At 41.2% G+C, this 11,504-nt stretch overlaps 1 protein-coding gene across 2 annotated transcripts in view; it reads right to left on the bottom strand.

Moving 5' to 3' along the window:
* Nucleotides 1-11,504, bottom strand: part of ace (angiotensin I converting enzyme (peptidyl-dipeptidase A) 1) — a 38,832-nt gene that overhangs the window by 14,436 nt on the left and 12,892 nt on the right. For both annotated transcript variants that reach the window (XM_084078789.1, XM_084078790.1), the window contains exons 7-16: nt 10,972-11,069; nt 9,385-9,554; nt 8,279-8,502; nt 7,253-7,409; nt 6,338-6,436; nt 5,198-5,320; nt 4,575-4,786; nt 4,266-4,402; nt 1,901-2,059; nt 1,128-1,215 (exon numbers count right to left, since the gene is read on the bottom strand). In XM_084078789.1, the coding sequence (XP_083934915.1) occupies nt 1,128-1,215; nt 1,901-2,059; nt 4,266-4,402; nt 4,575-4,786; nt 5,198-5,320; nt 6,338-6,436; nt 7,253-7,409; nt 8,279-8,502; nt 9,385-9,554; nt 10,972-11,069 (1,467 nt within the window). The remainder of the gene's footprint in view (nt 1-1,127; nt 1,216-1,900; nt 2,060-4,265; nt 4,403-4,574; nt 4,787-5,197; nt 5,321-6,337; nt 6,437-7,252; nt 7,410-8,278; nt 8,503-9,384; nt 9,555-10,971; nt 11,070-11,504) is intronic.

Raw genomic sequence — 11,504 nt, 5'->3', positions numbered from 1 at the left:
GACCTTTTAGACAAAGTATTTTAAATGTAACTGTGCTGTTTCACATTTTTTGCCTAATAAAATATTCAATCAATCTCTATTATGTGGGCTCTTTTTGGTTCAACTTCTGAAATTGCAGGGTTAAGCTCTGGAACAGTGGGTCTCAGTTGGTCCAATTTTTTAGAGGACCCCCCCTGACATTTGGTAGCCTGGGCCCCTGGGCCTGGGGCCCAACAGGCCCGTTCAGGGATCCAGCTCTGATTGCTGATACTGTAGAACTGTTTGTGTAATCAAATGTTACAGGTGTAGATAGAAATGCTTGTGTATTCATTTTGTGCAGGCCACATCCTTGAATATTGCACTTAGAAGACATTTAGTTCATTAAAATAAATAAATAAATAAAATGAACTGGAGAGAGACAGTTATACTCCTTTTTGAACAAAGAAACAAGCTCTTTCATAGAATAGGAGCTCACGGTTATGGAGAGAAACAGAGTATTGTTTAAGGCATGTGAATCACCCACTATCATTCACTCTCAAAATACATAAAAGTATAATACGATTTCTTCAAGTGGGGTTAGGTTTTCGATTTGAACATTTTAACCTATGTGAGACAGTCAGACACTGTAAATTATTCATAAAATAATTTGTCGGGCCAGATATTATCACTGAAGGGCTGCTTGTTCCTTACCGCTGCCCTAAATGCTCCCTGAGATGAGTACAGTAGGCTAGTGTCCTGCATGACTGCCTGCAGGGCTGCCTCATGGCAGTGTGTGAGTGAATGGGTGAATGTAAAGTGTCCTCTTGGTCTGGTGAGGATGCAAAAATTCTCGTCATTTTTGAGAGATGCATAAGCTTCCCTGATTGGCCAACCCAAACCGTTGGCTTCATGGATTAGCGAAGTGTCACGTCGCACTTTTGCACTTATAAGTCAGTATAAGTCCCTGATTGGCCAACCTGACCGGCTTAACTGATTGGCCAGAGCTTTGCATAATACTTGTGCCATAGCCAATATAAGTGACAGCAAATGCAATGGAACAGAAAGGAGGAAAAAAACGTAATATGGAAGACTATAAAATGTGAAAAATTACACAAATCACATTATAGAATACAAAAACCTCTCAAATGTTAAGAGGTTTGTCATCGTACCTGGATCCAATGGATGGCAGGTCCCATTCGCTCTGCAAACCTCTGCAACACTGTATTTGGTCTCCATGGTGGACAGTAGATTGTTATACTGAAAAGGGCAAAGATGTAAACCAAAGGAACTCAATAACAAACATCACCTTTCACTGAAAATGTTCTTCATTACTGCATTCTGTGTCATCAGTGAAGGGAAAAAACGTTGACCATTATTTGCCCATACTATAAGAGCAAAATGCCTGCCATGTGAATATGGTAACATAACATAATGGACAAGTACAAACAGTACAAATACATGGTTGCATTTACATTGTGTTTTCACAGTCTTGCATTGGGTACTATATGCAGGAGCACAGAATTGTGCACCTACAGTTCTAATCTTAAGCCAGAGTTATAGATGGCGTGCTGGTGGCGTGCACAGATAATAGCCAATCTACGGTACAAGTTCACAATGTGCATTGTGTGTTTGTACTGTAGATCTGTTATTTTTGGTGCGCAACACCGGTGTGCAATCAAGTAAATTTCAGCCATTAGCAGAGTTGAACACTAACCACTTGAACCCCAGCAACTATATTCTTGGGGGAACATTAGCCAAAAATAGCAGATCTACAAGCTTGAGCTTGTAGATCGGCTGTTTTTGTGGTAAAAGTACAGTTGTAACTCAAGTCCAGTTTTCTAAGACTACAGGGGTTTAAGTGAGTTAATGAAGTAGGCTACATTTATTTGAGTACTGTACAAAGTATTTTCCAAAACATCCCAGAGGTCTTTCTTTCCCTTACCTCCTCTAGTTCTGTTACGGGTAGCGCTGCGCTCTGGATGTCACTGAGTTGCTTGACAATGCGTGTGACCGACGCGTCCTGGAAGTCTGTGGTGTCAAAGCCGCGCGCCTTATTTCCATACTCCAGGGTGTGCTTTGACATCGCCAGATTCTTCTCCAGCTGTACAGACAGAATAAGGAAATGCTAACTGCATTAACTTTGTCACATATCTTTTGAGAGTATGAGTTTGTATGTGTGAGGACGGAGTGATACATAGTGGACGGACATACAGACAAACAGAGACAAACAGAGACAGACAGACAGACAGACAGACAGACAGACAGACAGACAGACAGACAGACAGACAGACAAAATGATGTGACATTCAAAAGTTTCAAAGAGCATGCTATTGGCATTTCAGTGGAACATCAGTGGATAGTCCAAGCCTTGTCAAGGAGAAAGAGGGGCATTTGCCAAGTGTGAAATGGTGCCAGGTGCGAATTTGCCTCATTTCACACCTGGCAAATCAGGTACGACAATGGGGGGAACAATACTTAGTCTATACTTAATAACATATTTAGAACAATACTTAATACTAAGTCTCAGCATCTGAATTCTGGGGTAAAACTCTCGCAAGAAAATATATAGCAGATTGATGAGCTCTGAGGGACTCCGCTCAACAATGTATATGGTTTAAGTGGAAACAAATGTACACTGTAACCATCATCACGGTACGTGGTGTTTTTCTACTTGAGAGGACTCTGGTGGCAGATATTATTGCTTTTTCCAGGCACCGGTGTCCGGTATTCAGGGCTCTGCTTTCATTTTCCTCTACAGGGAAACAGAGGTAGGGTCTTAATATCATTATGGTGTCGACACGTGCAGTCCCTCTAGTGACTCTCTAAACTCACTTAATATTATTATTATGGTGTCGACACGTGCAGTCCCTCTAGTGACTCTCTAAACTCACTTAATATTATTATTATGGTGTCGACACGTGCAGTCCCTCTAGTGACTCTCTAAACTCACTTAAGGCTGAGTTCATTTGTGCTTTCCTCCCAGCACTCAGCTGTGCTTAATGCAGCTGGCACTGAAAACGGTTTACAGTTCTGTACCTGTACACTACACACCTTTTTTCAAAAAGCACTATGTAACTTTCCTCTTCTACCCTGGATTTGAACCCCGTTTCCTGCGCAATTTTTACAATTGAGTTAATAGAGCCTGCCTGCTTACTCAGGGGATAAATTGAATCTTGACGATCAGGTCAAACTTTGTGTCAGATCCTGTGTCTAGGTGAGACATGACGTTTGACACGATCTAAATGTCTCAATAGAAGAGCAGGGAGACAAAATACAACCACCCCAATTGTATAGGTTGTATTGTATTAACATGCTCTACCGTACAGATTGGACAACATTTTTTAATATTCATTAAAAAGTAAAGTTAAATAGTGCTACTTTAATTGTGAAAAAACATTATATATAAAAACCTTAACACAACTCTTCTTTTATGGGGGGTCTAAATAAATCTATTCAGATGTTGTAGATCTGCTATTTTCACCTGAGAGCAAGACGTTTCACCTGGAGAACACAACGTGCGCAGAAGCTCACGCCTTCTCCCGCAGACCCTCCCCTCGCTGCAGAGGCAGCGTTCAACCCACAGGGGTCGCCAGTGCAGCAACAAAGTCCATTTTGTTACTGTCCGGCAGAAACCTTGTATCTCCATATTTCAACCCATGAAAAGTATTAACTGTTTTTCAAATTAACTACACAATTTCTGAAAATTAACAGTTTTCGACAAGGTTTCCACCCGACAGCGACATGACCTTTCAATGGTTTCCCACCTGCCAACCCAGCGCCCCAGCCAAGGCACTGCTTCCAGTGGTGGCCTGAGTGTTTTACCTCTACGCCAGTGGTTCTCAAAGTTTTTCATGTCAAGGATCCCTAAATTGATATGTATAGGGCCACGGACCCCCCTCTGAAAATATTTTGTGCCAGGGACCCCCAGAAGAGAAGATTTGTGTAAAAAAAAGAAAAATTCAAATCTTCCAGACATTTTCGAGATTTATCAAAAATGTTCAAAAGTAGCAGATGTGCAAGCTCGCAACGTGCTGTGAGCTTGTATATCTGCTATTTTTGAAAAGCTAACGTATTAAATATGGATAAAATGGCTAAAATGATTGTGATGTTGTATTACCACATTTTGCTGGGACTGCTGGGACCCCTGGGACCCCCCCCCACCAAGGATCCCTGGGGGACCCCACTTTGAGAACCATTGCTCTACGCCACCTAGATGTCCTACTGTACGTCAACAAAATTATTTTTTTTCGTTTTGAAAATACGACATGGTCGTCCGACAAAGCATAGATTAACCTTGAGGGTCTCACCATGAGGTCTTTGTTGGCGTCAGTGATGTCGGTGTTGTACGCCCAGGAGGCCTCGGTGTAGGCGTTCCACACAACCTCCGCTGTGCTGTTGTACTCCTCAAGGAGTACCTTGGCCTGGAGCTCATCCGTATTCTTATCTGGGAAGACAGGTTCAAGGTCAAGGGATGGTTCACTTATGTGTTGTGGTATAGGTCGAAGCTTAAACAATGGTTTTGGGTGCTATGCATTTCATTTCTTTATCTCCGTGTCCCTCATTACATGCTTTGAGAAATACTTCGATGTGTAATTGACCGTCAGCCACGCTCTTACCAACACCCTCTGGGTAACCCTCTGGGGTGGGTGGGACCCAGTTGAAGTCGGGCCACCCCAAGGTCTCTTTCTCTATGGCGTTCTGCTCTTCCAGGAATTTGATGACGGGATCAAAGTATCTCATCAGGGCGCCGGCGTCCATCTTGTCAGTTCCCAGGGCGTCCTTGAGCACTTCAGGCCAGGGTTTGGAAGAGCCAGCCTTCAGTACCTTCCTGCAAAGTTGAATTGTTCTCACTTCTTTGCTACATTCAACTTCAACTTAATTGTCACGTCACAGATTTACAAAGAAAAGTGGGTGAAATTCCTTGTGCTTACGAGTTGTAGACGTTGACATGTTTTCTAAACAACTTAACCCCAGCCTCCGTATTGTGGGGAAAGCTTTCGCAGAGAATAGCAGATCAACAAGCTCACAACACGTAGCGTTGTGACGCGTTGTGAGCTTGTCAATCGGATATTTTCAGCAAAAGCTTTCCCCACAATAACAGAAAAGAAGACACTAGTATAGAGCCCTGACGGACTCCGGTCAACCATATAGGGTTTAAGTGGTTAAACCCCACTTACGTGGTTCTGGTTTTGATATTCTATGATGTTTGTGAAATGAGTAAAATCCTAATAGCACTTACTCTAAGATGGCACCTGCTTCTTTTGAACGGTAGATGTCACATGTGTGCAGGGGGCCAGTCTGATTGGCTGCCAGGCACAGTTTCTCATGGAATTGGAACTGCAGGATGAAGCTGACAAAATACCTGCAGGGGAGCCAGTCGGTTGCTGAGTTGTCTCATTCATACGTACCAAGTTGCATTTTGAGGTAATGTATGCAGCGGTGGACAAAGTATACACTCAAATAAATATGTATTCAAAAGTATAAATTATGATGTACATTTTCTTTTTAACATCCATGCATTGCTGTGTTGAATATGTAAAAACAAATAAAAACAAAATCAGACATTTTCAAAAGAAGTTAAAATATACTGTACTATTTGAAATGTACTGTAGTGAAGTGAAATTCATCAGCTTGCAAAAAAAAAAGAATACTCAAACGTACAAAAGTACAGTACTCAAGTAAATGTACTTAGTTGCTGTCCATCACTGCTGACAATTTATTTAGCTGAAGATTGCCGTATTATCTTCAAATATGTTGGATCAGTATATATCTAAGGTTTAAGATTTCAATGAACCTTTACAGCACAAGATTTTTCAGATCTGCACTGGAAAGTGGACAACTAAATACATATAGAATTAAATGAAATCACTGGCTCAAATGTGTTATTGTTGAACTGTTACAATATTATGTGTTGGGAGATTTTCAGGCAAGGCGACATCATGAATATTTATTTGGCATTTTGGTATCTGCTTATACAAAAGGTGCACGTTGCTTACCAAACGCCCCACAATACAGGAGTGGATAGATATAGTCAGTGATATCTACATGTATGCCATGGAAAAGATTACGTTTTTATGTTTGTTATCTTTGTCTTGAGAAAAATGTGTTCATTAAATTCTGGACCAGGAGGGTGGGTCATGTATGTAAGGCGCTTACGGACAGATTAATTGAAAGTGGTTAATTGCACAAAAAAACGGAAGAAAAAAAAGAAAACTGTGGACAGCAGAGGATATGAAACAGTTTTTTTCCTGATATATGTTTTGTAATATTGATGTCACAAAGATAATCAATAATAATACAAAGAAAAACCAAAATGTTGCTACATTTGGCTTGTAATCTGCTATGCAGTGGTGCTGGACGGATTCGGATGCTACTGTACCTGATGTACGGCGTGTTGCCAGGAATGTGGTATTTTGCTCCAGCATCAAAGTGTTCCTCTGTACGCTTGATCGGTGGGCAGATTCCTTGGTACTTTGTCCTTTAAAACGGAACAGGAGAAGGGCAAGGCGGATTCACAAGACATTGGTGTGGGTCATACAACTCAAAATGATTCTTTCTGTCGGTGTTAGATATACCTTTTTTATGCATTTCCTACAATTCTTTTTTTTTATTATTATTCAAAAAGAAAATGTAAACATTTCAAAAATATACTATAAATAAAAATGTTTTTAAAGACTTTAAAACAGTAAAATATTTTTCAAAAGAATCATTTATTTCCTCAAAAAAATCTAAGAAATGCCATACATTTTATATACTTACGAAGTAGTTATAATATCAGATCCACAAGCTCACAACGCATCACATTGCGTATACTTGTTATATGTATTGTAAATATCATCGTTGTGGGACAGAAACCTTGTATCGCCATATGCTTCATAAATTGTTGCCCTACTTCATCATACAATAGTGTTGCTCAAAAGTAGTGAGAATAGCCGATCTACAAGTTCACAATGCGTCACATTGCGATGTGTTGTGAGTTTGTAGATCTGCTATTTCTTTGCAATTTTTGAACATCTTTGAAAGTGAGGTGTGGGTTTTATAAATACTGAACCAATGAAAAGTGTTAACAAGAGTTTGGGACCAAATAATAACTACATTGGATCCACAGCTAATTTTTTCCATTTCCTGAAAAGTGAGGCTTTTGACGTACTGTACAAGGTTTACAACCGACAGCGGCGATATACATCCTAGATTCAGGTACACCTTTATTGACAAACCCATATGTCCCATTACACTTAACAAAATGTAGTTGCTACCAAGTTACCAAACATTCTTTATTTATTTGAAAGACTACCTGAGGTACCACCACTCAGAGTTGTATCGATCTGGTGGCGTTTGCCCGCTGAACACCCCCCATCTCCACTGGTCTATGAGGTAGCCAAAGGGCAGGAAAGCCATCTTCTCTAGGGCCATCTTCAACAGGTAGTTGATGTCTCTCTGCGTTTGATTGCCTGTGCAGAAAAACAATGCAGGGTTTAGCCTTCCCATGTGCACAAACAAAGCCAATAACGCATTTAAATGATTGACGCTGAGCGCATATCTTATCATGGCTTAGGGCTGGGCGATATGACTTCAAATCGATATCACGATTATTTCAAACTTTTGCCCGATTATAAAAACAAATGTGAAAATAGCAGATCTGCAAGCTCACAACGCTCCGCGATGCGACGCTTTGTGAGCTAGATAGTCTGATAAAATGAACATAAAATATCAAAATATTTAAACAAGCACCTAAAAAACTGTCTGGGCTGCACACAAAAGCCTGAGTAGACGTAAAAGAGGTGGTGCCTTGGTTTTGCACTTTTTCTGTTTTTCATGTGTCTATGAGGTTGATAGAACTTCATTAAGGCCCCCTCTGGTGGTTTTATGGTGTTTCATGTCTTCTCTGACTATTTGGAGTTTTTTCCTGGAGGCTGAAACCTTGAGAGTCAAACGTGCCAATCCAAAAACAGGGGCATAGTGACATCACAGAGCCCCCAAAAAACATACCCTCCCCCTCATTATCATAACACAACAGGTGTGGGCATGAGGAGGAGGAGGGACTAGGACAGGTGGGTGGTGCTAAGGTGGTGGAGGAGGTGCTAAGGTGAGAACCAGGCATACTTAATGAACTGGAGGCGTGTCCACATAAAAACATTTCTTTTAACAATTTCTGTACACTTTTTTTTTTGGAAAAAAATCCTTACATAATAATAATACCTTATGATCAGGTTTTAGGGTTGAAAAATATCATGGCACTCCATCTTTAAAATGACCCCAGAAGTGTTTTAAAGTGAACTATGCCTTTAAGAAAATAAATGGATGAATGTATAAATAATACCAGAGTCATTGGTGGAATTGTCCAGCAGGCCGATCTCAACCAGATGTTTGGGGGTGGAGACGGACAGAGACAGCACATCCCCAATAGCCTCGTGGAAGCCGGGGTTGGCTCCCCGACGGTAGCCCACAGGCTTGTCCTTGTACTGCAGGTAGTACTCCACATGTCCCATCTCATGGTGCACAGTGAAGAGCTGCTCCATTGTCACCGTGGTACACTGCTTAATCCTACAGACAAAAGAACCATGCCAGGTTCACAATTATTTCAAACTTTGGCCTCAATTACAATTAATTATAAATTATTGGTTATTTTAACACTGTTCTCATAGTTCTCTGACAAGCTCTGTACTGTAAATATTACAGGTGCAACAGTCCATTGAGCTAATCGATTATAAAACATTATTGATTTTTACAAAATAATCAATTTTCAAAAATTGTGATGAAAGTGGTTAACCATTTGAACCCTAGCATCCCTATTCTGGGGGGGGGGGGGGTCATTTGCCAAAAATATCTATTTTTCGCAAAGTAATTTGCGGCCCTATTCCAGACCAATCTAAAGCCGCACCCGTTAACCATTACCCGTGACTTTCTACCCTGGCACTGTCCCTAAACGCTATTCTGCACCTGCTATACCCGCTCTGCATTATGCCGACTTATGCCGATGGAGGTGTGGTTGGCTAGTTGAAAATAGACGAACTACATGCTCACAACGGTTCGACCATTATTTACAAGCAACTTCAGACAAACAAGCCCAATGTGGCTTATAATAATGAGACAAGGCAACACTGCAGACAGGGATAAAGCAGTGCGTAAGATTGGATTTGGGATGATGGCTAGCGCAGCCTTCTCTTAAAGGTAATGGCATCTAGCACGGTGATTGGTTTTATTATATACGCCCAAACCTCACCTATGCATATGTAACGGGTAGTGCAGGTGTTTTACGGGTAAGGCAGGTGTCCCAGAATAGCCACTTTTGCGGGGGAACGCCCCTTGCCTAGTCCTATATCCTATATTAGTGGCTTTAGCAACTTCGGCCCAGAATAGGGCCCTTGGTGTAGAGTTAAAAAACTCAGGTAAGAGTAGTGGGTTTAAGTGGGAAATCATGCTAACCTGAAGTCTTTGCGGTTGTAGAAGTCCCAGGCAGAGGCGTGACACACCACTTCTCGTCCTTCGGGTTTCTCCAGCATAGAGTCGGCCCAGAACTCCGGGGGCATCTTGATGAGACCCAGAGAGGTGAAGAACTCCTCAGCAACACGGAACATGTGTGTGGCATTGTAGCCCTGATGGAGGAGGAGGGAGAGGTGTATGAGTTCAAATGAACTGTAGGCTACATTATCATCGCTGTCGTTACTTTTCAGGAAATGGGGTAAAAAGAACCTGTGTTAGTATTTAGTCACTCTTGTTAATACTTTTCATTGGTTCAATATTTATAAAACACCCACACACACTTAACCACTTTCAACATAAATATATATCACATACCGTGCTTTTATTTGCACCGTGTGAAGGGAAGCGATAAAAAAGACAGAGGCGGTGATAAGCTTGTCCTGCTTGGTCAGCTACCATATATTCCCTAGGGCTTATACGGCAGCTGACCAATCAGTGCATGCTAAAGATGCTATCGCTTCAGCATGCAACTAAAGTTCCACTGTGTGCTGAAGTGGCACTGCAAAATCACTATGTCAAACATGGACAAAACACAGCCATCTAACAAAGTTGCTGAAAAAGCTTTAGTAGAATTCACTGCCGAGGAGACAAAGAAGCAAAGGAACAAAAACACAGAGCAGAAAACAGCAACCTTTGATGGTTCACAGAATGGATGTGTACCAACAAAGATGAGGCTGCCAGCCTGCCAGGTTCTCAGCCAACTCCCTCCCCATAGTATCTCATTGACAGTAATGTGTTGTTAATCTACTCCCTGAAAGTGTAAATGCTATTTGTTATGTAATAAATATTAGCATTAATCGTTGCCATCCGTTGGATAAGCTCGGACAACAGACAATTGCGCATATACAATTATATGCACTGTATGTGTATATAGTATGTATGTAACTGTATATATGCCTACAGTACGTGTGTTTGAATATGGCAGTTGCACATTCACCTGTGGCAAGGGCAAGTCTAAATTCAGCTGGGGAAAAAAACATGTGTGGGCAATATCTATAAGGCAGTGGTTCTCAACCAGTGGTCCTTGAGGGGGTTCCAGGTAGTCCCTAGCTAAATGATGGAGAGTTTGTAACCAAATGGACCCTTATACAGTAGATCTTGAACTCTTGAGTGTAACATTTTTACACTCTCAAGAGTTAAATTATTGTTAAACATCTGCATTACTTAATTTACAAGAAGTCCACACAATTAGAGAATGTAGAAGATTTTTTATTTTGATCAACGTTGGCCTGTTATCTCTCCTATTGGTACCAACATCAATACAGCATGGAATTGTGGACAAAATCTTATCCAACAACAAATAAATAAAGTTTTGGGTCTGAGAGGCTAAATCTCATCAAATGGTGGACTGCGGCTCAAATGCCGAATAAATAATTGACCTTGATATGAAAGGGTTTAAAACCACTGCTATAAGGGAATGCATACTGTGTGGAAAGACCCATAACCCAAGTAAACTTATAATAATTTTCCAGTCTGTTGCATTGGTGCGAATGTAATACATGGTCTCCCGTGGTCTGCCACAGCTCTCACCTTTTCGACCATGGTCTCAGTCACGTCCACGTTGGCTTCGTTGGGAAAGGGGATCATCATGCTGTAAACGTTGTTCCAGGTCTGAGCCCACATGTTCCCTAGAGGAAGAGCCAGGAGAGACATGTTTGTGTCACAGTGGTGGACAAAATATATCGTTGCTGTCGGGCAGAAACCTTGTAACTCCATATTTTAACTTTTTGTGATTGCTCGTAAATGAATGCCCTACTTGATCATTCTACAGGGTCACACAAAAGTATCAAAAACAGCAGATCCGCAAGCTCGAAAGCTGGAGCGAAGTGACTCATTTTCAGCTTGTAGATCAGCAATTTTTTGCTATTTTTGAATTTGAATCCTGAAAAGTAACAGTTTTGGACATATGAGGTTTCCACCCGACAGAGACGACACCCTCATTTACAGTGACGTTGAGCAAATAAGATAAAAAACAACAGCAAACATCAATGAGACAAACACAGGAAGACATATAAAAACACTAACAGTATCTAAGCAGCTACTACTAGAAATGCTATTTTGGG

This window comes from Gymnoscopelus microlampas (assembly GCF_963454915.1).
Source record: "Gymnoscopelus microlampas genome assembly, chromosome: 14".
Classification (NCBI taxonomy): domain Eukaryota; kingdom Metazoa; phylum Chordata; class Actinopteri; order Myctophiformes; family Myctophidae; genus Gymnoscopelus; species Gymnoscopelus microlampas.
Note: the sequence above shows the minus strand (reverse complement) of the source record. Positions and strands in the feature narration are given on the sequence as shown.